This window comes from Perca flavescens, chromosome 22 (genome assembly GCF_004354835.1).
Source record: "Perca flavescens isolate YP-PL-M2 chromosome 22, PFLA_1.0, whole genome shotgun sequence".
In the NCBI taxonomy this organism is placed as follows: domain Eukaryota; kingdom Metazoa; phylum Chordata; class Actinopteri; order Perciformes; family Percidae; genus Perca; species Perca flavescens.
In genome coordinates this window covers 5,667,140-5,694,968 of record NC_041352.1, presented here as the reverse complement: position 1 = coordinate 5,694,968, position 27,829 = coordinate 5,667,140, and the positions used below count along the sequence as shown (strand labels likewise).

General features: G+C 40.3%; 2 protein-coding genes across 2 annotated transcripts in view; one reads left to right on the top strand and one right to left on the bottom strand.

The window, feature by feature from the left end:
* Positions 1–4,861, bottom strand: part of mpp7a (MAGUK p55 scaffold protein 7a) — a 161,235-nt gene extending 156,374 nt beyond the window's left edge. The window contains exon 1 of the mRNA XM_028569896.1: positions 4,580–4,861. The gene's annotated coding sequence lies outside the window, so the exon portion shown is untranslated. The remainder of the gene's footprint in view (positions 1–4,579) is intronic.
* A 3,201-nt stretch (positions 4,862–8,062) lies between these two features.
* Positions 8,063–27,829, top strand: part of waca (WW domain containing adaptor with coiled-coil a) — a 28,728-nt gene continuing 8,961 nt past the window's right edge. Inside the window, exons 1-8 of the mRNA XM_028569463.1 lie at positions 8,063–8,339; positions 8,542–8,572; positions 9,462–9,654; positions 15,660–15,751; positions 18,484–18,599; positions 18,729–18,844; positions 22,355–22,603; positions 25,701–25,823. Of these exons, the coding sequence (XP_028425264.1) occupies positions 8,299–8,339; positions 8,542–8,572; positions 9,462–9,654; positions 15,660–15,751; positions 18,484–18,599; positions 18,729–18,844; positions 22,355–22,603; positions 25,701–25,823 (961 nt within the window). The 5' untranslated portion in view covers positions 8,063–8,298. The remainder of the gene's footprint in view (positions 8,340–8,541; positions 8,573–9,461; positions 9,655–15,659; positions 15,752–18,483; positions 18,600–18,728; positions 18,845–22,354; positions 22,604–25,700; positions 25,824–27,829) is intronic.

Here is a 27,829-nt window from a genome sequence, read left to right as displayed (position 1 = left end):
ATTAATGCCACCACCGTTCATTCAGCCTCTCTGCTTTCTCCATCAAAAGCCAGCCTGTGAGTCAGGAGGGCAGCATGCCTACAATGTGAGCACAGCTTTGGAGATGTAATATAACTAAGCCAACGCAGGTGTCTGATGGCAGCCATTTGCTGGGTGGGCCCATTCCAGCGCAGCAGTGCAGAAGCTTAAGTGGTGCTGGGAGAAACCCTACACCTCTGTAGGACAGGCAGGGGCTAAACAACACAGCATCACTTCTGGCGATGCTGTGTTGTTCATCTGTGACCCTGCCAAGTACATCACTTTAATCTCTCCGTGTGGGATCAGCAGAGCAGCAGGAGGCTCGCAAGTCCATTGCAGACTCTCAACTGAGATTAGTGATAATATCGAGTAACATGGTGATTGTGCATGAACAGAAGGATAGATGAACGGAACAATGTCCTGTCCTATGTGTTGCTTAATTCAACACAACAATAATGATGATGAGTCATTAGCAATAAAGCAATAAACCAAGGCAGATTGACTCCAAGTTCAGTTTTACAGTATGACTGCAACACTCTGCCCCAGTAGGGCTGGGCAATGTATCAATATTACATTGATATATTAGACTAAATATCATCATAGATTTTGGATATCGTAATATGGTACAAGAGTAGTCGTTTTTATGGTTTTAATGGCTGCATTACAGTGTAGTGATGTCATGTCAACAGACTTACTAGCTATTTCAGTATTTGCATTTACCCACATGATTTTTTTTTTTAAACTCATTGTGAAAATATTTTGTGAATGCACCAATAGAACTTTTTCACGGTTGACATGTCATAGTAGGAAACGCACAGATGTATTCAAAACCATTAATGATGGCTGCATTCCACTTAGGAGAGGCCCTGGTATTGTGCATGCTGACTCACTGAAATAGCTTACTGGGATACTTGATGGAATGGAGCCATCAAGGTTATTAATTTCAGCTGTGCTTTTCCTACTATGAAAAGTCAAAATGTCTGCTGTGAAAAAGGTCCATTGTCAATCCTACTATATCATCGCAATATTAGAATATAAGAAGAATATTGTGATGTTAGCTTTTGTCCATATCGCCCAGCCCTATGCTAAGTAAGACCTCAGACAAATACAGTATACATATTCAGTATAAATAAAGGGTTTCCCACAGCACTTTGCAGTTAAGGCGGCCGCCTAAGCAACACACGCCTGCCGCCTTAACTATGTCGTCAAAAAAAATAATGTATATGAGCGATATCCACCGTGTTACTCTGTCCTGTTTTCTTTCTTTCATTCCAAACCACACAGTTGACAACCTGCTGGTGGAAGCGGTGGAGACAGGCTCGGACATAAACGCCACGGGCTGCTGTGGACCGGTCAGTCTCGCAAGCGGTTTCAGGGAAGTGGCTGCATGTGTCCGACAATGTACAGAACATTAACCGGTACAAGCCTACAGCTGTCCGCGGACACGGAGTGAGGAAAATGTGCCAGAACCTCCTGGATAGGTGAACTGAGACTCCCGTTTCCTGCTTGTCGGTCAATGGTTAATGATCGGTTAACATTTCATTTCATTGTTCTATATTTTGGAAGGCTAGCTGCCAAAAATCGGCACTTAGTAGCTAATTAATTAGCCTGAGGTAAACGATAGCTATCAGTAAACAGAAGTGACGTGGTGACTGGCGCCTGGTGTGTGCGCCAGTGGTTGTGTGCGTGCGTGTGTGTGTGTGTGTGTGTGTGTCGGCCCGCCCCCCACGAAGCTCCGCCGACATGCAGACAGCAGAGCAACAGAAGAAAGTAGCTGCACCTTCGCCAAAATGAAGACTGAAAAACAGAACTATTTTGGTACAAACATGTGGCTAGCTGCCATATGGCGAGTATTTATTAATTATATATTATTATTTAAACGTAATATTTAGTGTTTAATAAATAATTGTTACATGTAATATAGAGTCTGTAGTCTCCCCCAGAACTATTTGACAAGCTCAATTTTCAGTTCTCTGGCTGCTCTAGTCTTTTTCTTTACCAGGATACCAGAATGACTGCATTCATGCAGGAACAGATACTTCTAATTGTTGTATTCCAGGCTGTCAAAATGAGAAGAGCCATTGCCTGCTGCTTGTCCTTAGACCCCAAATTATGATCCATTTAGTCCCTGTGTGGCATTTCAAATTTTGATCTTTGGAGGTGTTTTAAGGAATAGGTAGAAAGGAAAGGTGAGTGAAATAAACAATGAGGTTTCAAATGACCTCACTTCTCTTCAGACAAGGCGATTTCCTGTGATTTTGAATGAGCTGATAGTGATCTAAACTACTGCTTGGATTAAGAGTCTTAACCACTATATCCTACCCACCCTTAAGCCCCAAGAAAATGCTGAAGCCAACTCTTGGTTTTGTCCCTGGCCATAAACAGCGCAATGGACAGGTTTCTTATCAACACATGCTGCGCTGTTGCAATGACAGGAAGCATTTGTCTCAATCAGCAGGTTGCTCGGGATGAATTCTGGGAGTGGAGCCTTGTGCGCATAGCATTCTTAGTTCCCACACCTCCCTCCCCTACTCGGTGACCCTCCACGCCAGGAACAAAACCCTGGGAATGTGAGCTATGCAGAGCTGCAGCTCGGAGACACCTGTTCAGACAACCAATACAGGGCAAAGCCTCCTACGCTGGGCCTTGTCTGAGCGGCTGCATCCGACCCCACCCTGACCTCGGTAGCCTACACTCCATACACACACTCCAGCACAACAATCAAGAAACAAGCATCTGTTTTCATGTAACAGGCACACCTCGCTGCCCAGCTGGAATACAGACAACAGACCTTTTACCTTTTTCTAGGCACGATTTAAAAGAAGAACTAGGCTACACCCAGTGAGAGCAGAGGGACTGGCCAATACTGAAGACATGCCATTGAGGCTTTGGAGTTTACAGAGAGAAATGTTGTTTCTCTTTAGAGTCCTCAGTGGCATTTAAATACAGTGGAATGAAAGGTAATGGTCACTATCGTTCTCTTTTTTTTCCTTCTTTTTTTTTTTACAGCCAGAGCACCATAACAGTGACAAGGAGACCAACAACTAAATATGTAAATGAATGATGGGACATGATGCATACATTGTAAACAGCAAGCTCCTCGGTCCTCGGCTAAACCAGAAGTGGCACTGTCCCTCCTCCGCGAAGGCCATCTCCAAGCCCTTATTTCTACCCCGAGGAGCGAGCATCGAGGAGGGATCATTGAGGAGCTATAGCCGAGGAAACAAGAGCAGCCTTCCTGGAAGCCGTGCAGCTGAAGGAGTTGCTAACTCCGCCCTTACAGCTGACGAATTCATGGGACACTTCAGAGGAAAGGACGTCCCATCCATCTAAAACACATTTGCTCATTGCATTCTTCCAACATTCTTTCCAGCAACGAAACATCAAGTCATGCACTTTCGCATAAGGATGACTCATGTCTGCATTCAAGAAGTATGCAGATTCTGCCACGGGGATTAAATGACCCAATGCAAAATAATGGCATTTCAATTTATTTATTTTTTAATCGTTACTGACATCTTGGGTCTCTCTGAAAAGTTACCACATCAAGAAACAAATGATATCATGGCTTTTGAGAGTGTTATTATTTTAAAGTAAAGAGACACAAGGGTCTTATTTCATGTGACAAGGGCTTATTCACACCATGACGTAGCCTACCCTCAAGCAATAATGGTTATGAAAGAAAAGTCAAAAAACACACGGTGTCCCCTATCATTATAATATCTAACTATGCAAAACAAATGGAATATGATGGAAGCTGGCCAAGTGCTGAGTCTCCTAGTAGGCTGGCAGCTTAGAGGCTTGGCACTGTCAGCCAGTGACAAGCTCCGTGTCACCAACCTTGACTTTGCAGGGCACAAGGGCTATGTATTCCCTCTGGCCATGCTACATGGCACACTGTACTTCCTGGAGAGGAGAAACTCTATGTCTATGTGTGTGTGTGTGTGTGTGTGTGTGTGTGTGTGTGTGTGTGTGTGTGTGTGTGTGTGTGTGTGTGTCTGTGTCTGTGTGTGTGTGTGTGGAAGTTGAGGCTTGTGACACGAGGAAATTTGGATAGGTTACCATACCTGGACTAGTATTTCCTTTTGTTTTCTAGGCTAAGCAGTGGGGTTATAAGAGGTTCTACTGGAGCTTTTTGTAGGTTATCATTGCAATTACGAAACATTATTTTAACACTACACTAAAGCGACATTCACTCTCCCTCGGAAACATCCCACACGATGTCAGGTGAAATTCCATTGAAACAAATAGTACTTAGCTATACGTCTTACTAGTGAAGAACCATGCACCTAGCTATTGGCTAGCAATAACAGAAGTTTGCTGCTAGGGTTAACGTTACTTCATCAGCGGCTGAGTAGCACACAAACCAAGTCTATCGTTAGTAATATTGCTGTGTCTTTAGGTATTATACCCTGCATTCCCCGTAAACCCATAACGATATTTTCGTTACTTTTTTTATTACGAAAATCCCCACTGCCTCGTCTTTTTATCCGTTTCACAATTGTAAATATAAGTTTTTAGCTAACGTTAACGTTAGACAATATGTTGGTAAGTTACTCACTTAGCATCGGAGGTCGGAGTTGAATGGCTTCTTGCTGCTCACAATGTACTCCAATGGTTCCTTCGAAAATAAAACTTTTCAGATGTTTTATTCTCCACTTTAGAAACCGCGGTTTGTTTCTTTAAACCTACTTAACGGACTCCTGCTTTCTGTGGCTGTCTACTGAACACAACCTTTCAAAATGTTACGCCTCGGCCGTGCAGTACCACTCTCCAAGACGGATACAGTGGATTCTCAAGGCGCGGATTTGGAAACAGTTTGCTTTTTTAAACACAACGTTAACGTGTGGCTATGTGACAACACAAAACTGTTCTGAGATCTGTGCCGTGTAGGGCTTTTGCCACAGAGGCCGCCCACTCTGTTCGTTCATTTGTCAGTATTCTATGAGGGTGTGCTCAGTCCTTCAGTTCTTTATTTTTATTGGCTTAAGGTGTTGCCAATCATCCGCAAACTCCTCCGCCTTAAATTCGCTTCTCCGCCTACAGGAGAAAACAAAACAAACGCACTTGGACAGCATGATTGTTTTAAATGAGATCTGTGTCAAATTAATATTATTCATTAATGTTATGCCCCTTGGGCCAGACAGCCCACACATATATTGGAGCATATATCAAGCTTAAGCCTTCTATGTGCTCGATCCCCACTTTAAAATCAAATCACTGACATATTATTTTGCATTGAGGTTTGTTGATGCACCTATGTAGTTTACATCATTTAATGTGTTGTCAGTTATTATACCTTGGTCCTGAGAGAAACAATATTTTATCCAGCTGCATTTTTTTAAATACTAGAGATACAGAGAAATGCTGTTTGATACCTCCCCCTACAGGTCATCTTCAGACATAGTGCAGCAAGTAGGCCTAGTCAAAGACCAGAAAAGGCACTTTGTAAAGGATTTAAGTTGATTCTTCTACAAATATAATAAATAAATAAAATGTGTCTTGAAATAGCTGAAGGTAGACCAGTGTATCTTCAGTCACAGTCAAGTGTGGTGACCACTGAACAAGGACACTGCCAAGGTTTCTAACAGACTACACCTCTGATGTTGTTGACAATTACCTCTTTCCCCAGTGTCCCTTTAATATTTGCAGCATATTTAATATCTGCAATATATTTAATATCTCATAATTCATATTTGTACATATCTTGACTTTGGTGTATATATTTTCTCTGTATATGTAAAAAAAAATGATATGTCAAGCACAATACTGGAGGCAACAAAGCATTTTACTGCACATTTATGTGTTGAGTATGTGAAAAATAAAAACTTGAAACTGATCCTGAGAAATCTTGCACTCATAAACTCTGTTTTTATTAAATGCAGCAAACAAATAAGTGGGCACCTGAAGGCAGCAAAAAAGTGTTTGTTTGTGTGTGTGTGTGTGTGTGTGTGTGTGTGTGTGTGTGTGTGTGCATGCATGCGTGCGTGTGTGCTGTCTGTGTGAACAAGTTCCAGAAATGTGCAAACAATAAAAGCACCTCCTTTTGTGCCCCCTTGTCCCCACATTAAAGTGAGTTGTGTGCCAAAATGCTGAACTGCAGCTTCTTTTGTCCTCAGCCTGGGATATGATGTTGGGTATATTGTCTGGGAACAATGGAGCCCAGCAGCCCGCTTCAGATACTCACTCGTAACATCAATACAACCTGGTCAAAGCCACAAAATGTGAAGACACTACTCTGCATGCTCACACTGTTCCATTTCAAAAGCCTAAGAGTAGACTTGAAAATTATCATTATACTCATATACAGTGCTAAGCATAAGTGCCCATGTTGACTAAAAATAGGAATAAAAAAACATCTTTTGGAAACTGATCTTAATGCCTTAATTTAAAAAATGAGGAAAAATCCAACCTTTAAGGACAACCATTTTCTTTGTGAATTAATAATGTATTGTAAAAATAAATAAATGTTCTTACTTAAAATACAGGGGCCATAAGTAAGTACACCCCTATGTTAAATTCCCATAGAGGAAGGCAGATTTTTATTTTTAAAGGGCAGATATTTAATGGATCCAGGATACTATGCATCCTGATAGTTCCCTTGGCCTTTGGAATTAAAATAGCCCCACATCATCACATACCCTTCACCATACCTAGAGATTGGCATGGGGTACTTTCCATAAAATCATCTCTCAATGCAAATCAAACCAGCTATTTGGCTAACTGAAATAAAACCATGCCAGTCTCTAGGTATGGTGAAGGGTATGTGATGATATGGGGCTATTTTAATTCCAAAGGCCAAGGGAACTTTATCAGGATGCATAGTATCCATGAAATAACTGGCCTTTAAAAATAAAAATCTGCCTGCCTCTATGGGAATTTAACATAGGGGTGTACTTACTTATGCCCCCTGTATTTTAAGGAAGAACATTTATTTATTTACAATACGTTATTCATTCACAAAGAAAATTGGTGTCCTTAAAGGTTGGATTTTTATTCATATTTTTTAATTAAAGCATTAAGATCAATTTCCAAAAGATGATTTTTTATTGCTCTTTTTAGTCAACTTTAGCATGGGTGTATTCACTTATGCTGAGCACTGTATTTGTATATCATCCCTCTCATCATACTGTTTTATGCTTAATGTCTGTGCAGAACCTTTTTTATTTCAGCTAAAGACAATGAATACTACAATTGAAATACTAAAAGAAAAACATCTTGTTATTAATAATTAATGTGACAATGGAAATTGGGCCCTTAAAAACATAAAATAATTTGGTGGGATACTGTGTATCTAGAACTACCGATGGGAGTACATGTAGAGATTTGCTGTTATGCTGATCGCGATGTCACAGTATAACCACTAGATGTCAGGAGAGAACAAGTCACTACCTGCTGTAGGCATGGATGTATAATAACACCAGGCCTTTATTGGCATATAAAACCTTATGATATCTACAGCCCTTGTTTGCAAATGGACTAACTGGGTGATTTATTTGACCAGTTAAAAATACAATTGTGGGTAGAAAATTACAATTAATCGAACACAACATCACAAATAAAGGGGTTTACAAGTTTTTGAGACTGCTCCACTACAGCAACTACAGCCATTGTGTATCCCGGATGTTGCCATCGGAAGGGGGGTTTCAGTACGGTTGCCAGGTCTGTACAATACCCACATTTGTCAATCTATGTATTTGTTGGATATTTCCCAAATACTCGATTTCTTTGAAATATTATGGAAGAAGTCATAATCCAGACAGCTGAGAAAGACACTAGAGGTTTTAATACTCCATTCCTCCAATTGTTTGTGTTAGAATCTCAGTGTGTATTTACATATATTCTAATATTGTAGTGAATGTAATAGTGATAGCTGACTGAAATAAAAACATATAAAGTTACCCATATATGAACCAACACGCAACAGCACCTAGCTAGTGTTGGTACCATGGCATAATATATATGATTACATGAAACTTTTCTTAGGAGCCAGTAACTTATAATGGCTTTCCCATACTGATGAGTGTGTAATATCTGGCAACCCTACGCGCAGTTCCACTGCTACGTTTTCTGGGCATATAGAGACACTGCTGTGTGTCTGAGTGGGAGATGGACTGAGTGAGGGCGCTCTTTCGACCAGTTCGCTGCCGATAGCATTGAAATACCCACAAGCTAGGTTGAAATAATTGACGGTTTTAGGTCGCCGAATCAACTAGAAAAAAAATACAGTACCGTTATCAATCTTTCACATCCCACTCCAAACACACTAACACGGCATTGATGGTAATGTATGCAAGGAAACAACCGAGACTCGGCGATGGGTAAACATCTTTTTAACGTTAACGTTACTTATTCAGATGTTCCTTTTCCTCGTAGCTACGCTTTGACAATCCGCCATTTTTACTGTAACCAAAATAAGTGTCTGGAAACTTGCACGTTCAGTTGTTGCGGCACTTTCAACTATTTCTCAACATTGGCATATGAAGCTTTATACTCAACAACTGTTTTTCTTTATATTTCCAGGTGCGACCGAAGAGATTCTCAGCCCTATCAGGTACTTGTTGGCTAACTGTAGCCTGCTAGCTTGCTAGCAGCAAATAAGATTAAAATGAACACTCTAGTCCAGGCTTCTGGAAAGCACAACAGGCCCCATTCGGTGCGGAAAATAACGTCAAAAGTAAATGCTTTTGTTTAAAATTACCGTCCGAAGGCTGCAAATACTTATGTAACGTAGACATTGTCAGGCAAAGACAATATAGCCTGAATGTATTCGTCGAATTCAACCGTTTTGGAAAAGGTACAGGCGAGTTTTGTTGCAGCTCAAAGCTAACGTTAATGATAGCCTGTTAATGTTAGCTTGCTTGCTAGCCAGTCCAATAAGGGCCTGATCTCAATCTGTCATTTTACGGGTATAGCTAACTAGCTAAACTCTCGAAACATCAAAGTGCTCAAAATATAAACTGCAAAACAACGTATGCACTATTAAATTCAAAATATAGTTGATAAGCAATGAGGAATGCTAATACTAGGTTGTCTGATAAAACGTTCTGTTTACTTAATCATTATCAGAAATTATAAAATGTCAGTAACGGTTACACAAGTAGGTTACATTGTTACTAAGTAAGAAACCACTACAGCTACACTAACATAGCTAATATGGCTATTTAGTAATGTAGCACTACAAATGACTGACAGATAAATCTGCTGCTTTCAAGTTATAAATAATTAGCTGCATGAAGAGAGATTAGTTCCGCAAATTAATTCCTTAAATATTTAAATTTTGATGCATAAGTACTTTGACATTGTAGTACTTTGAACCGCAAAACATTGTTTAAAAAGAGTGTAACGCTGGTTTGAGAGACCTTGTGATGGTGATAAAAGGATGAAATAATTGTATGTACAAGATGCTAGATTTGAGTGAGGTGTTTGATTTTTGTCTACAGGCTCTCAAATACTCGTCCAAGAGCCAACCAGGAGGAGACCACCGACATGAAAAGATGCGAGACTCCTCAGATGTCACTCCTCCCTGCAAAATGCTCAGGAGGTCTGACAGCCCTGAAAACAAACACATCGACAGCACAGGGCACAGCAGAGCAAAGGCTGTCCATACACACCGGGCCAGAGACAGAGATGGAGGTGAGACAAAGTGGTTATTGAGACCAAAATAGGTTTGGATTAAAACTTTACTTAAATGTCTACAGATAATGCCGTTACGAAAGACACTTCAACTCTGAAGCTTTGTAATTTGTTCATCTAGTCATTGAAGGAAATGTCTTGTCAGAACAAACATTTGTTTTATACACCTGTCTAATATTTATTTTGTGACCGTACCTGAGCGTTCACGATACCTTAATAAATTAAGGTTGATCGCTGTCGTGTCCCCTCAGTCTTCCACAGTAGTGGAGCAATAACCCAACACAGTGGCTGCATAATGCTTATCTGGACATGCATATTTGATTGGATCACTATTGTTGGGCTAAGTTTTGTCTCTAATTAAGCAACCTGTTATTAATAGCCAGCTGTTTGATCTATACGCTGAGATTTAGTTGGACAGTGTAATGCTGCTATAACTGTTATTGTATGTTAGGGCCGGGCAATATATGAATTTTATTAACATATGAGGCCAGATATTGTCTTAAGGTTTGAATATCGTAATATGACACAAGTGTTGTCTTTTCCTTGTTTTACAGCCTGCATGACTGTAAAGTGATGTAATTTTCTGAACTTACTAGACTGTTCTAGCTGTTCTATTATTTGCCTTTACTCACTTAGTCATTATATCCACATTATTGATAATTATTTATCAAAAATCTCTGTAAATATTTTGTGAAAGCACCAATAGTCAACCATACAATATTGCCTTGATATCGTGGTATTTGGTCAAAAGATTGCCCACCTCTACTGTATATGTAGCCAGTGTCCAACATAACGTTTGTATATCGAATATACATTGTAATGATTCATCCAAGCAACCCACAAAAAGCCTTTTCTGCTACAAATATTACTTTTGGTCAATCAAGTTGGATTTGCACTCTAATATTCATAGTTTTATACAGTCATGCATAATGCTTGCTTTAATTTACGTAGAAAGGCCAAAGTGAGCTCAGTTCAAGTTTCAAGTTTATTGTCATATGCATATTAGTACGAAGTACCACAGCAATGAGGCCATAGTTTCACTGTCTCAAGGCCATGGCACTGCTGCCTAAACCTTCAATGTCGATGATCGTCATCATGAATTAATATTGCGTATTTTGGTTAAAGAAGAGCAATTATTGATTACTTTTTTAATATGGTTTTGGTATATATATCTATACACACACACCCATACACAAATGTTCCATCCATCCATCTTTGTCCGCTTATCCGGTGTCGGGTCGCGGGGGGGGAGCAGCTCCAGCAGGGGACCCCAAACTTCCCTTTCCCGAGCAACAGTCGATCATACACAAATGTTGTTGTTCTTAAATTATGCAACATAGCTAATTTGCCACAATATATGAAGAGAAGGTGTGCTTATGAGGCAAATATTAGATAGCCTATTTAAAGTAAACGTATTTTATTACATATTATTAATTATAGCAGGAGCCACCTGCTAACAATTGTTTCCTCTGTGTTTATATTAGTAACCTGAATTTTCCATAGCCATGTTTACTGGGCTATTTTAAGCGTTTATTTCGAAATGAGTGTAACATTTTCGAAAGCGTTTGAACGCAGCACTGGGGAAGCTTACTTTACAGGGTTAGGGTTAACCTTAAAGCTGCTGTTGGACTGAGGGACCGTGTCATACTTTATTATTACTAGCTAGCTCCAGGCGAAGGAGGAGAGCGGGTAGCAGCTCCAGTCTGGCTGGGTTTGAGTTGCTGCAGCCTCTGCTGAACGTCCAAAGCATCTGTGGACTCTGTGGCGGGGGCCAGCGGTCGTTTGTTGATGTTAGCGAATGAATCATTAGATAGTGCTGCACCTAATGTTAGCATCACATTACAAAGAACTGACTCGTGACTTTCATTGGCACAAAAAATGTCACTGGCCCTTACGGGTCAGCGACAGGCCAGTTAACTTGCCTGACCTACAGTTTGACTGGCCCCAGGTCATCGGGCCTTTTGCTTATGTCAAACCCCGATGTAGCAGCCTCCCACTTTAGGCTAACGTTAGCTATCAATCAGTAACTTGTCACCAGCATCATTTAGCAATTTACCACACTGACTGTGAATATTCACGTATCTTATGAGCCTTAAATCTCAGTTTAAAATTCTCAATTAACCTGCTACGTAACAGCTTTTCTCTCCTGATGGGATTCTTTTCCCCAAGAAGGAGCACAGGCAATGCCAGTCTGGTCTATAGCTTGAAGCCAAAGCCCATCTATCAGATTGCTTTTAATAAGCAATTCTACAGCATAGCACTATTAATTTAAAACGTGTTTAAAGTAACAGCTTGGAGATATGTTTAACTTCTTTTGTTTACACTCTTGCTGTCAATGCACAACGTGGGATTGTTTTCATCCAGAAAGGGGCGTGGTAATGAGAGCCTCCTTTTGAATGACCTATTGCCGGTCTGATGTATACTTTTGCTGTATTTTTTGATGTGGGGCTTAATCTTAGTTTAACATGAAAGTATTGTGTTAAGTTGCTATAGCTGAGTTTCCAAACAATGTTTTGTGTAGCCAGTTTTTGTGATACATTGATAAAAGATTTGTAGGACTAATGTTGAACTGCAGCAGTCACTGCTGTGTGTGCAACATCTCTGTCTACAAAAGACTTCAAAACAACTGAGGATGTACACTATTGCAGAGTTTTCCTTGCCCAGTAGAGATTTTGCCAGTCGGTGGGTTACCTTGTAGCTCAAGCATATATGACCCTAATGAGTTGAGGGAATCCGTGTCCAGATTTTACGAGACAGTGTTGCATTTTATGTTGAGATATTTGAGATTGACTGGTGTCTAAGGCTTCAGATACTGACATATGCGGTTAAAAAAAAAAAAATACCAAAGTAAGAGCTTTCATTATTTCATCGGTCCTCTATTATGTGTAGGCAATAAGGGGTACACTGTAACAATTTACCCTTAAACTGACACTACCCTTTAGACAGCATCAAACTAGGTTTCTAGTATCTGCTCAACATGTTATTGCATTGCAGGTCAGGTGGTTAATATACAATAAGTGATTATTGGTCAAATCAAATTTTGATTTAAATTTGAGGTCAAATTGACAAACTGGTCCTTTACAGAATTGTTAACGTGATGAAGGTAAATCACTGATAGCTTCTAAACAATGTTGATATAATAATCTGTAGCAAAACACACAGACTATATTGGATGACTCTGCCTTTTGTCAGGGTCAAACAGTCATTATACTCTATATATTTAATATCTGACTCCAAAGTTAAGCTGACTCACAAGACTGTGCAGTAGTGTTTTCACTATACCAACATTTTGACTTCAATAACTACCAAGTTTAGTATCGAGATACTCAATACTGAAACAATCCTTGAAACTGAAACAATACTGATCCGATACCTAATAGATCAAAAACAAAATGTCCACAATTGATCACAAAAAAAAATCCCAACACGATCAGGGTCTGAACTGAACACTTACCAGGCGTCAAATGCGGGTACATTTTCCGTTTGCCGAGTAAATCTCACAGGGCTATCCGCCACATAGCGGGTAAATGTGTGTACCAAAATAGTTCTGTTTTTCAGTCTTCATTTTGGTGAGACTTCAGCTACTTCTGTTCCTCTGCTGTCTGCACGTAGGAGCTTGGGGGGGGCGGCGACACAAATGCACATGCACAGACCGTAACGCCACCCACCACCACACTTCTGTTTACTGATTGCTAGCGTTTACCTAATGCTAGTTAATTAGCCAGTATGTGGCGAACACTTTTTAGTTTCAAGTAAGCATGCACGTTGCACTCTTCCCATTATCATATGATATCAGTCTATGTTTGAGACAGGCCCTTTGCCTGTTTTAGGTTCTTGGCCATGTCCACATGCTCCTCTTTCAGCCATATGTGCCTTGGACTGATAATTATACCAGAGGTGCTAAAAATGCATTCTGCAAGTTATGGTTATCTTTTTGCAAAATATGTACGGATGGGCAGGCTCTTCTTGTGATTTTTCCACCAGGAACGTGGGTCTTCCACTGCACATATCTATTTAACTTGACTGTCAATTCATTCATGAGTATTTCATTGGGGGTCTTTTCAAGTTCCACTCTCAGAGATTGTACTGTTAGTCAGAGTCTCTGTCTGCTAGACAGGAGTATATTTTCCATTGTAGATGCAGGACAGAGGACGGAGTTGGATCTTTCTTTCCACTCAAAGCATATGTGAACGCACTCAGAGGAGCAAGAACATCACTCACTGTTTCCAAGACACTGTCTTTGGGCATGAGGTGATAATTTTTGCGATTCTCTGCCAGGACTGCACAGATTGCTTGCTGCTGTTCACAGAACCTGTCCACCATGTTGAAAGCTGAATTCCATCTGGTGGGCTTATCATGAATGAGCTTGTGCTCTGTTACCTGCAGTGCCTTTTTGTTTCTTTTATAGCAATCTTGTCAGTTTGTTTGAGCTAGAGAAACCTGAGACCGTTCTACAAAGCCTGGACAGACATGCTGCCACTCTGTCAATGTCTAAGGCTTTATTTACAACAAGGTTTAAGTTATTGAGGTCTCCAAAGGCTTACCGGTTGTTGCTTGCATTGTCTGTCGTGATCCCAACCATTTGGGACATGTCCAATTCCCCTGTTTCAGTAACCTTTTCTTCTAAGGCTCTCTGCAGTGTGGTCAGAATACAGTGCTGTACAGCCTAAACACCAAGCGGAGTGTAGTCTTAGTCCGGCGGTGCCGGACTAAGACAATGCATGCACTGAAACAAAAATGCGTTTGCCCACCTATATAAATATAGAGGAGACGGTGAATAACCCTATTTCAACAAATGGTGCCTTATTCCTGTTCCATGTATTATTCAATAATAGATCCAAAACGGGGAAGACCCAGGACTAGGTGGAGGGATTATATCTCCAACCTGGCCTGGGAACGCCTCGGGATCCCCCAGTCGGAGCTGGTTAATGTGGCTCGGAGAAGGGAAGTTTGGGGTCCCGTGCTGGAGCTGCTCCCCCCCGCGACCCAACACCAGATAAGCGGACGAGGATGGATGGATAGACATCCAAAACGACAAACTTGCAATTGTTTTTACTTTACAGAAACCCAATCACTTTTTTTAACTAGTGGCAGTTCACTATTGGCAATGTTATGTTTGCTTAATTTACGATGGAAGTGTGCTTTTGTTACTGGCCGTTCTGTCTGACAAAGAATGTGTATTTTTTTTATTTTGGTACGGGTGCCATTTCGTTTTAAAAATCATGGGACAATATCGGAGCTGGAGAAGTTCAACGTGTTAACGTGACAGGCTTCATGATGTCATTGGGTTTCTCATTAGCATGTGCTCTGTATGCAAATTTTTAAGGAGGTATTATTTTCTAAAAGATGACACGCTGTCGTTGTTTGTAGTAGTAGAAGACCTCTTGAGGCAGAGACATGCTTCTTCTCTCTCAATTGAGGCTCACGCTGTACCATCAGCCGGTAGTGACAGAGATGAATGCATGTCGTCACAGAAGACTGTGAAAGCGTGATTGAAATCCAAAATGTAACTGCATCTTTTTCCTTGCCTATGCCTAATACCTGCATTACTCAGGTTCCTCAAGCTAGTGTAAGTAATTAGTAACTTAAGGATGTCACTATCATCCTTGATGTCTCAGTAGTGTCCCAAACGTGTTGGATTGGAATAATTTTTTGCAATTTGGAAATTAAATGTTGCAGGGTTTCCCAGGTAGCGTTGGGTACTAAAATCCAAACTACCGCTATCTACCGGACAGAATGACTATACAGATTTCAGTGCCTCATTTAGATTCCACTTGTTAGAAAATTAACAACAATGAGTGAGAACGGTTAATAGTTAACAGGGATCCCATTCTCAATTCACTTGCCGTTCACCTCGGCCATAGCGCTCTCCGCGGCAATGCGCCGGTGTGAACCGGTACAATTTGAACCGGTATACTGCCCAGCACTTTGTCTATGAACTTGGCACGCTTTTGTTATTGACTGTTATTAATGGTATTTTTCCCTCTTCTTGCGTTTTGTTGCAGGGACCAGTTTTTCTCCACAAGAAAATTCTCACAACCACAGTTCCCTTCATAGCTCCAACTCACATTCTAACCCCAGCAAGACCTCAGACACAGTAAGTGTTTCCTCTACGTCAACGCAGGGGCAGATGATGGACTAAACATCATCTTTCCAGTGCAACACTCTAAAGCGTTTCCTTGTAGTAATTGCTGTTCTCTAGTTTCACAGCTTTGATATAAAGTTTCCTGCAGTCTGAAGATACTGAACCTCAAATGTGTGAATGGCACACCAAAATCAGGTGTCAGCTTGTGTGCTCGGCCACCAGTGTTTAACACAGCGTGTTTACATTTATACTAGGACTGTCAAAACTAACGCGATAAATAAGCTACAGTTCAGTGTCTAAAAGAAAATTGTTTTACTGGCCCCTTGTATATTTTTACTTGCCCGAAAAAAGAGGGGAAAAACCACTTTTCCAAATTGTTAATTTATTAATCGAATATACGTTGTTGATGGTCCAAACAACAAACTACAAATGTAAGTTAAGTCAAGCTAGTTGGATTTGCACTCTAATATTCATAGTTATTATAAAGTAATGCTTGTTTTAATTTACGTTGTAAGGCCAGAGTGAGGCTATTGTTTGACTGTTTGAAGGCCAGGGCACTGCTGTCTTCATTCAGTCTTTGTAAACTAGAGCTGCAAAGGTTAATCAATTAGTTGTCAACTCTTAAATTAATCGGCAACTATTTTGATAATAGATTAGTCGGTTTGAGTAATTCTTTTAAGACAAAAGTAAAAATTCTTTGATTCCAGCTTCTTAAATGTGAATATGTCTTCTCTCCTCTGTGACAGTAAACCGAATATCTTTGAGTTCTGGACAAAACAAGACATTTGAGGACGTCATCTTGGGCTTTTGGGAAACACTGATCCACATTTTTCACCATTTTCTGACACTTTATAGACCAAACAACTAATCGAATAATCGAGAAAATAATCAACAGATTAATCGACCTATGAAAATAATCGTTAGTTGCAGCCCTATTGTAAACTTCAAATATCTATTATTGTCGTCATGAATCAATATTGTGTATTTTGTTTAAAAAGAGCAATCATTGATAACTTTTGATGTATGGTCTTGGTGTGTTATTTTTTTCTTAAATTATGCAACGTAGCTAATTTGCCCCAATGAAGAGAAGAAATGCTGATCAGGCGAATACCAGATATTTAAAGTAAAATTATTTTAATCAGCCATCTGGTAACAAGCAGTGTTGCCACACTTACTTTGAAAAAGTAACTTAGTTACTTTACAGATTCTTGATTTTAAAAGTAACGAAGTTAGATTACAAGTTACTTTATTAGTTAAATTCAGCAACTGCTGACAACACCCCATACAGCCTCAACATAAAAATGACAACCGGTTTACTGTGAGGCAGCTCGGCATTGCCAGTAGTAGGGATCTGGTTTATTATGGCACGAAAGCGAGCGAGTCAACCGTGTTTAAGGGCAGCATTTCCTCTACAACATACTGCCCGACCAACTTCTTCAACTCTCCCCCACTTACTGGTTTTGCACCGAAGTCCATCTTTTGTTGTTTGGTTGGTGGGGGACCTCCTGCTCTCTGCTTCGCTCCACCTGGTGGGACTTGCTCTGTAAGTTTGACTGCAGTGCTGCGACTCCAAATGTTTCTTCAAATTTGAAGTAGTGTTTTTGTAGCTAGATAGCACTTTGTCGCCATCAGCACAGAGTGTACAACGAACCTTAATATTGCCGTCTTTAGCTGACACAAACTCAAAATAGTGATTGTATTTCCAGCTAGAAAGCGCGCATCTCTCTCCTCCCTCCATTGTTTACGTTTGTGTCACTGCTTGGTACACGGGAACTGTCCACATGCTGAAAATGTGACCTGTCGCATACGTGACTTCACTCCCTGAGACGCAAGAAGAAAGCAAAAATATATATTTTTACTAAGGAAAATGACAAATAGTAACGCACAGTGACTTGGATAACTAACTTGAATCTGATTACTGGTTTGGAAATAGTAACGCGTTAGATTACTCGTTACTGAAAAAAGTGGTCAGATTAGAGTAAGTTACAAGTAACGCGCTGTTACGTGGCGTTACTTGTTAACGCGTAACAAGTAATGCCACGTAACGCGCTACGTGGCATCACTGGTAACAGGTGTGTTTCCTCTTCGTGTTCATATTGTAATAACCTGACTATTCCCCAGCCATGTTTACTGGGCTATTTTAAGCGTTGATTTTTTAATTTTTGTAAAATGTCCGACAGCGTTTCAACGCAGCACTGGAGAAGCTTACTTTGCAGTTAGCTAACGTTAGCTAGTAATTATTAGTGCACCCCGCCGTCCCTCAGCCTGTAGGAGACTACTTTGCCGGAAGATGAGCGGACAGCAGTAAACAGCAGTTGCTGCAGCGCCACTGGGTTAGATTATTATTTATTTTATTTTCTTCAATGTGCACTTATTAAACCGTGTCGGTAATCTGTATACACAGAGGGATTGGTGACTCTGTGTTTATGTGAAGTTATTTCTAGTTTGCCTTTTTTCAGTAGTAAAATGGTGACCGAATGCAGGAAATGAGCACAAATCAAAATGACAGTCACGATACAATGGACCTTTTTTTTTAAATGGCAGACTTTTTCACTTTGGTTACCATAAAAATCTTAACCGGTCTCTAAAATAAACCTTCCCTCCCACTTAAAAAAACTTCTGTATCTCTTGTACATTTCAGATTTCATTACGAGCTCTTGCATCACATCCCCTCAACACAGTCAAACTCAATTGTTTTCTAGCTGGCTGGCCTCATGTTTCTAAATAATTGCTTTTCTTTTCAGCCTTACGAACCTGGTGACGACTGGTCAGAGCACATCAGCTCGTCTGGAAAAAAATACTATTACAACTGCAGGACAGAGGTGTCCCAGTGGGAGAAGCCCAAAGAATGGTTGGAGAGGTAGCTATAATCCCTTTACCCAAACCACTTGATTGTACATTGTTAATCAGTTTCACATAAAGGTTGGATACGTGGTTTTTAATCAGTTTCACATAATGGTTGGATACATGGCTTATTTGTGTTTCACAGAGAACAGAGGCAAAAAGAGGCCACAAAGACTGCGGTTGTCAACAGTTTCCCCAAAGACAGGGACTACAGAAGGGAGGCTATGCAAGCATCGGCAGCCCCTGGCTTTACTGGTTCTAGTAAGTGTTAAATACACAAATGCAACACATTATCCTCACCAGTGTGCTTTGACTAATATAAATTCACTTTGTATATATTTATTAATATAGTTAATTGCCTTGCCAAAAATATTTCACCGTCTTTGTGGTTGTGGATCAGAACCGAGCGGGTTGTCCGTTAATCACAAGGTTGGTGGTTCGATCCCCAGTTTCTCCTGTTAACATGTTAACTGTTAATTGTCCTTGTGCAAGACACTGAATCCAAAGTTGCTCACGATGGGCAGGCCAGCACCTTGCATTGCAGCTCTGCCATCATCTGTGTATACATTTCTGTGAATAGGTGAATGAAAAATTGTAAAACACTGTGTCCAGTAAGTACAATGGAAGTTTATAAAACAATGTCTTGGCTTTTTTAATTTTGGGAATAATTTAATACAGTGGTTTGAAACTCTTTATAATCATCCTGTTAGTCGAGTGATCAATAGCGGTCATATATCAGACACTTTTGTATTAATGCAAGGAGTCCGTCAGGGGTGTCTTTTGTCGCCATATCTTTTTATTTTATGTATTGAAATTCTGAATTAGAATTAGGAACAATCCAGATATACCGGGTTTATTTCCAAACGGTCAAGAGATTAAGCTGACAATGTATGCTGATGATGCAACCTTTTTCATAAAACCAACACAATCCACTTTGGAAGGATTAATAAAGGAATTAAATATTTTTTCAAAAAAATCTGGATTGAAACCTAATTTTGAGAAATGTAATATTTTGAGAATTGGGACATTAAAAAACACCAATTTTATTTTAAACAGTTCGGCTTCTGTTAAATGGATTAATGGAGAAGTTAATATATTAGGGATTTATTTACCAGACAACTTTAAAGAAATTGTTAAATACAATTATGAGAGAAGGATGGAAAAGGCAGATAGAATTTTACAACCTTGGAGGGGGAACTCTCTGACAATTCAAGGAAAAGTAACTCTGATTAATACATTAGTAATTCCACAATTTGTCCACTTATTAATGCTTCTTCCAGATAAAATTAAAAGGCAGTATTTATATAATTCTTATGATAACCGTGGACTGAAGTTAAAAAATCTTGATGAATTCAAACATTATGGTTGGAGACAGGCCATTGTTGTGGGAGGAATGTGTTAAAAATGGGTTAATTTTTGTCAGTGACCTTTTTAGACTTATCTGGAAATTTTATTTCTTATGAAAACTTGAGAAATCTTTATAGCATTTCTCTCGATTGGTTACAATTTAACCAGCTAATTTATGCTATTCCCCAAATTTGGGAAAAAGAAATTGCAAAATGATAAGAATAAATGAATGGTTTGTCTCCCACCAATAAGATGTTTAAAATGGTTATCTGGTGCAAAGATAAATAAAATAATATATATTTGGAAATTAAATATCACAGGCACTGCACTTTTTCCACACAGAACCTGCCTGTTTGGGAAGACTAATTTAATGAACCAATTTTGTGGAAAGATTACTTTAAAACAATCTATAGAACTACAATTGATTCATATTCCAGAATATTTCAACTTAAAATCTTTTATAAAATTATTGCAACAAAAAAGTCTCTGGTTAAATGGCAGATAGAAAAAGACCCTTATTGCAGGTTCTGTGGGGATGAGGAGGAAGACCTATTGAAGGAGGAAGATCTATTGAAGTTTGTTTTGTCTTTGTAATTCTTAATTTGTTCTACGTATTAGATTCTAAATAAAAGAGAGAGAAAAAAAAAGAGGAAATATTGTTACACCTAAACACAGTACGGTGATGAAAAACCAGAATAAGTCATGGAATTTGAAAATATCAATTTCCAGGCCTGTAAGTGCAATGCCAGGAAAATGCAATTAACAATGTATGGCTTCACTTAGACAAATTCAAGCCATGGCTGAAGAAAGACCAGGACCCAGGGCATGCAAAATGTGGACTGTCGTAATTTAACGTTCTGTCTTTATTTATTTTTTTGAGAAGAAAATATTGTCTAACTGGTTTTCCTCTTTGTCCATTCCACGTTGACGAGTGCTCTTTGGATTATGTTTTGCCAAATTTAAGCAGGTGCTTGGAAAGATTCAGAAAAGATGGTGAATCCAATTTTATACATTTTGTCGGTAGTGAGAGCCATGTTATTTTCCTTGTTTTTTTAAACTGAGTTCTGATTATATAGACACCAGAGGCCTGTACTACGAAGCAGGATTTGGCGTTAACGAGCTAACTTCAGGCTCAACCCAGGATTTTCTGTACTACGAAGGTGGATCAGTTGTTACCGGGTTCAATTGCCGTGGTAACTTATGCTGAACACCTAACCTGGTCGGGAGCAGGTTAAGTTGTTGATCAGAGAGAAAAGCGCACATCGGTTTGAATTATGTTTTATTTGCTCTCACGATCGCTTACCACTGCCAAGGTTGCAACTGAAATAAAAGGCTAAAGCAACGACAGTTTATGGGAAGCACAGGTGTAATTATGGTCAGATCTTGGTCCTGACTGATGAGGAAGTGATATTAAGAGTTGTGATTTACGCATCTACGTCGGTTATTTTTTTGCCAGCTTTCCTCCTGTTTTAGGAAGCAGCGACTGTATTGCGTTATCTCTGTAAAACCGTGTCTGTGTTCTTCATATTTATGTAGAATTATAGTTTGCTCCTCTTTAAAATATGCGGCTCTGCTTAGATGTTTGCAATTTTTATGTGAACGCGCACGTCACTGGATTGGAAAACCCTGAGTTGACTGAACTAGTTGATAACCACCGTCGTAGTTAGGGCTTTGCCTCCGAACTTCGTTATTCGAATATCATTCGAATATTAAAAAAAATAATGATATTCGAATGAATATTAGCCAGCCCTTAATATTCGAACCTGTTCGGGGCATTATTTTTTGTAAATGTGTTTGCTTGTAAACGTTTTCAGTTCAGATTCCGAGGACTTTTTCACGCATTTCAAAATGTAACTACACGTCGCGGCGACGCACGTCTCTTGGCCGTGGCCCAGGGCCAGGCCAGCTCAGCGGTGTCTTTCTCCCGTCGCGTGCCGCTGTCCCTCCTACCTAGACCGGCGCCGCACCCTGTCCCTTCTCCTCTTCCTACCTGCCTGCTCAGTGCTGCTGCACATGAGGAGAGAGCACAGAGGAGGGGCTGCTCCTCAGTCACACAACAGAAGAGAGGGGGAACTGTTTCGGCGGCCACAGGAGAGGAATACATTGCGTGCTCGCTGGACAATACTGGCGACTCTTTTTTTATTTTACAGAAAGTCGCTACACACACACACGGCAACACTGTCGTTCTTAACGTACCGATACTAATAAAATGGAGTATTGTACCGTTTTTAAAGGCAAGCTATTGCAGTATTTTTCTGGTATCAGAATATTATACAATAATGGAGGCGATGTTTGTTTAAGACTGTTTCCTAGGCTAGTATGAATTAATATCCAACGTTACCAAAAAGGAACTACATTATCACCTGGAGAAAATTGATTTGTGAGATTGCCTTTGTTGATGAAATGACATCCTCCTTTCTGCAGAGTCAACCCAGGTAGACAAGCCTGCAGCAACCCTTGCCTCCCAATCATCATCCTCTGGCTCAGGGAGCTTGAACCCCTCATCGGGGCCCCCTGGATCATCTGCCTCCACGGTGCCTGTGTCCCCAGTCCTGCAGTCCCCTGCCCCTCCACTACTCCAGGACCCCACACTGCTTCGCCAGCTTCTCCCAGCACTTCAGACTGCCCTGCAGCTTAACAATGCCAGCATGGATATGGCAAAAATCAATGAAGGTAAGAAAAATGCAGATAGATGTACATTCAACTGGTGTCTACATTGAACGAGCTGCAGTGGCTGTGTTTGATGAGCACTAGTTACAGGGTAACGCTTTGAAATTATATGCTGTACTGCTCTTAGCTTCTGGTTTGACTTTTCAGTGTCATTGGCTTTGACATGACGTGATGATCTTTCCTCCAAGGAAACAAAAACTGACTGGAGCACACTGATTTGATTTGCAGCCTTTAATTATAAACATTTCAACACCATTTTGTCTTCATCAGAGTCAAAATTTCACTCACTATGACCACTACTACTGTCATTATTAAACATTGTGCCAAAATATGAACAATAACATCGTCGTCAGTGGGTTTATTTGCTAACGTTAGCTACCGTTGCCTCTGGAAAATCCTGCAAATAGACATTACCCTAGGATACCGTTACCTGAAACTGGTGATTTAACGTCACTGCCGATTTTTACAGTTTAGCAAGAAAACAAAGTGCTGAGGGAACATTACAATGTTTTTTTCATTTTGGTATTGATTCCCCCCAACATGATCCGTGCCCTAGTCCACTTGAAAAGGTGGTCTCGCCGTTTCCATTAATACCGGACAATGGACACCTCGTCAGGCATTAACCCTTACTTAGCTGGCAGCTTCATGGAGACAGCTAAAGTTCATGTTAGCTGCCCTACAGCTGTCAGAGTTAGCTTTGACTTCATACGTTACCTTCTAATAGCTGTATTCTGGGCACCCAGATAGCTCACCTGGTAGAGCATGGGCACCCATATATAGAGGTTTACTCCTTGACACTGGGGACCCGGTTTCATCTCCGACCTGCGGCCCTTTGCTGCATGTCATTCCCCCCTCTCTTTCCCCTTTCACGTCTTCAGCTGTCGTCTCAAAAATAAAGGCCGAAAATGCCCCAAAAGATTATCTTTTAATAGCTGTATTCTCCGTACCGTGACAATCTGCAAGAAACAGGTTGCTTAAATCACTAAAATAGTAGTGACAGCACCGTTTGGCTTAGTTAACAATGCCATTAGCATCGTGGCTAACACTATTGTTACGTTATTGTTCTGACAAATCGTTTCAGCTGGGCTTTCTAACATGTCATTGTGCTAACCGAGCAACGTTAGCCTTTACAACAGAGCCGCTTCAATAGGCTTGTTAGATAATGTTTCATTACAAGGTTCTCTGTTGTTGTTGTTCGTCGCTGTGTGCTGGTGGTGGAAAATGAATGTAAACAAAGTGCTGTGCATGAAATGTAATGCGCCATGACGTAGGTCCCCTTCAAGGCCAGGCTAATGTTGGAAGTCCCTAAAAAAATATATTGTAGAGGAAGATTGAAAGCTCTAGTTTGCATTGAAAAAACCAACTGTACCAAAACACGGAAGTGGACTGCTTTTGCCCACGACGAGACATTTTTAACTGGTTACGAAACCGTCTGAATTTAATACTGATGCCATGATATCAGACAGCAGCCCAGCCCCCTGAGGACAGACCCAGATCCGCTTCACTGTCACCTTCGACCTGCAGTCGGAGCTTCAGCGGGAGGCTGAGAGCTCCGCGCCCTACTGCACCGGCTCCTCCTCCCGCCAGAAGCACAGCTTCATCTTGCTAAATCTCTTTTCTTTTGCCAATGCAGTTTTCCAATTCCAAATATTAAATCCTTGCCTGGTAAACACTATATATCTGTCATTAGATGTGCCAAATTTGTGACAAAGTAAACCAAAACATGAAACTAGCTTTGTGATAGAATACTCCAGCCACGGTCTGACATTCTCCCACCAAACCTGCTCGGGTTGAATGCGCGGGAAGTCTGGCCAAAGTTCCACTCAAGGAAAACCTACAGATTGTGTGTGTCTCTCTGTTTCCTACTGTAGGAACTTTCTGCTGTGCAAGAACTTTCTGCCTTTTAAAAATGATAAAATGCTTGTTTTATTGTTCCAGTCCAAAGCGTGGAAAATGCATTAGATTTAAGGTCTTTACACACCAGGGACTGTTTTTTCGTGCGATTAATGGCACTTCAATATATTTTTGGTAATAGTTTTTGTCACACGTACTTTCACACAGAACACAAATATTGCGAAGCGATAAAGCAGCGTAATTTTTTCCGAAACAAGGTTGATTTTTCTGAGCTTTCGCAACGTGAATAAAGACATCTACCAATCACGTTGTGTTGTTTACTTATGAGGATACAATAACACGGAGGCTGCTGTCAGACTGTACAGACCGCAAACTTTCTTACTCCAACTTTTGTCAGAGACACTTCTTTCCGTTTTTACTTTTCACAATAAAAACCCTGGACATATGCATATGTTTTGCAGATGGAATTTAATTCACTGAATTTTTCGCTTAAAGGAAACTCAATAAATAGCTCACAGTAGCTAGTGTTAGCTTTTACTGCTTCGGGGGTGGAGACACGGTTAGAGTCTACGGAGCTAATCCCTGTTACTCCACTCAGCAGCCAGGGAAATAAGGCATTGTACACCTCCGGTGGTTTTGAGGAGCTGCAGCATGAATTTGTGCTCAAACTGGAGAGTCTAGCTACTGTACATTCACTTGTCATCTTCACTGCTAAACGTTAAATCTCTCTCTCTCTCTCTCTCTCTCTCTCTCTCTCTCTCTCTCTCTCTCATATATCCACTCACAGTGCATTTCCGTCATTTTCTCTCTCCAGCAACTGTCCCATTGACATGGTAGCCTTGAATAGCTGGCGCGAATAACCGAAACTTATATTGAAAACTGCAAATTTGCATCACTGCCGGTGTGAATAGTTTTGATACGAAATATTGGCAGGCAATTTATTTTGCATATTTGCGTCGCATATTTGTCACGCCCCTGGTGTATAACAGCTTTATTAATCAGAATAATTTAAATGTTTGTAACCCTTCCCTCAGCTAGTATAATCCAAATGTTAAAGTATTGTGTCCCTAGTAGAAACATTCATGTTCAGTTTCACCCTAGTCTGTTCAAGCTAAATTACATTGTTACTGGACATATTTACATGGGGCATATTACTGAATTTGAATGTCTAATTCACTGTTTTGCAGTGCAGAAATAATTCTAGTAGCAAGAGTTAATATATCTGTGTCTGTTTGCCTCTCTTTAGTTCTCACAGCTGCTGTCACACAAGCTTCATTACAGTCGATGCTCCATAAGATCCTCACTGCTGGACCATCAGCTTTCAATATCACTACTATCCTCTCTCAAGCTGCTCAACTCTCCAACCAAGGTAAATAATGCCCATGCGGAAGCATTCTATTCCACCACTGTGTGCAGATATAGTCAGTTATTTGTGTTGTGTGATTGCTTTGGCTAGTGAAAAGAGAGGGAACCTTCTGGGGTCCTAAATAGTTATTATGAAGGTAATGGCATCTACTAACAGAAAAGCCATTTCCTGACTTGTATTTATGATTCTATTTATGACGGTCTTTTTAAAGTCCTCCTCCACTCAAAAATGTGTTTTTCTCACGTTTATGTCCCCTAAAATGTTTGACCTTTGCTATACTGACTTGTATTTGTGCAAAGTTTGTCACTAGAGTGTTTTCACAATTCTCTCCTAAAGGGGGAGATTTCGGAGATAGACGATCGATACGTATCTAGATACATGGGCATCGATACGGTCGAGGGAATAGCAAAGTTAGGACTTGCTAATAGTATACACTGTAACTTCAATTTAATTAGCTAACCACTTATAGCCAAATCACATCAGCTCCCTGTTAAATTAAACTGCCTCCTTCCTGCTGTAATCTCAGAGACAGTAACTCAAACATAGTTCCATGTTACAGTCATTGTGAGCACTCCAATAATAATCATATACAGTATTGCATGGGTATACATGTGAGCACAGTACTACTGTTGTGAGCGTTAGCATACGGTGGATTTTTATGCTGATGTCACTGAACATCTTAGTACATATAAACCTTGATATATTCTTAACACACCGTATTATAAATACATATCTATGTATATTTATACCAGTCTACTTGCATGTTTATGAACACACACATGGATGGATGACTCACAGACCGCAGCTAGTACAATTTACAATATCCACAATGTGTTCCTCTCAGCCACTTTCATCGCTAACTCCAAAAACCAAACCTAGCAGTCTAGTCGCCATGTTTTTTCTGCAAACCCAAAGAAAGGCACGGATTGGCCGATCCCTGCAGTCACACAAATATTGAGGCTTTTTTCTCTGTCAGACATAAAGACTCACTGGTCTCTCAACAGCATTGCACACACCGCAGCGGCTTTGTTGAATTGACAGCAAAGTCAATCAATTCATAGCATTAGAACCGGGCCATCGGCCGAATCTTGGTCCCTTTTAGACCGTTTCAGGCGTCCGTGTTTCGATCTAGCTGTATCTGTGATAATATAACCGGATACCGATTCATGTCGGTGAATGTTTATACCCCTATTTCAAACGTATCCCGGGCAATCTTGATTAATTATGTCACTAATTAGGGATGTCCCGATAAGCTTTTTTTAAATATTGAGTATCTGCTGATTCTGAGTCCGATACTTGTATTTGCTCAGATAATAAAGTTGCACACTGTTTTTTTTGTTTACAAAATAACTAAGTAAACAAAATGTCTTTAACTTTAAGTGAGCCTTTTCTCTCAACACCAAAACATTTCTCTTTAGGATCCCACCCCCAACCAAAGAATAAGCAGTTTCAAGTTTCCAGCTGGACAATGACAACTAAACTTAGTGATGCCTCTTGCGCTTGATAGTCAATCTTTGATTAAACTAAACTTAGTGATGCCTCTTGGACTTAATCTTTGGTTTTCTCCTCGTGTTTACCGATGTCGGCTCCAGGGAACACCAGGCTGAAAGCGTGGTTTCCTGGTGGAATCACAGAAGTGTGGAGAATAGGAGTAATCCACTTCTATAAAAAACGGGTGACTTAAAACAGACTTTTTTACTTGTAGCCAAGGGCTGGCAAGCTATGAGACATCTCTGAACAAACCCTGGTGAGGGGCTGCGCCCATCTTGGTTTGAAAGTACCGGCAGTCTGGCAGTGCGTTTGTGGCGCAGGGTGTGTGTGATTTAAAGGCAGCGATCACTACAAGCTGATGTATGTGATGGGAGTAAGGTAAACCGGGTGAATGCTAATCCCAGATCAGTAAAAAAAAAAAAAAAAGCTAAAATCGGCGCAGAGGGACTGCAGGGTTCGCTAACGTTAGCTTCTTGTCTTAACTGGGGTCTGAAAAACGGTACATTCATTACCCATAA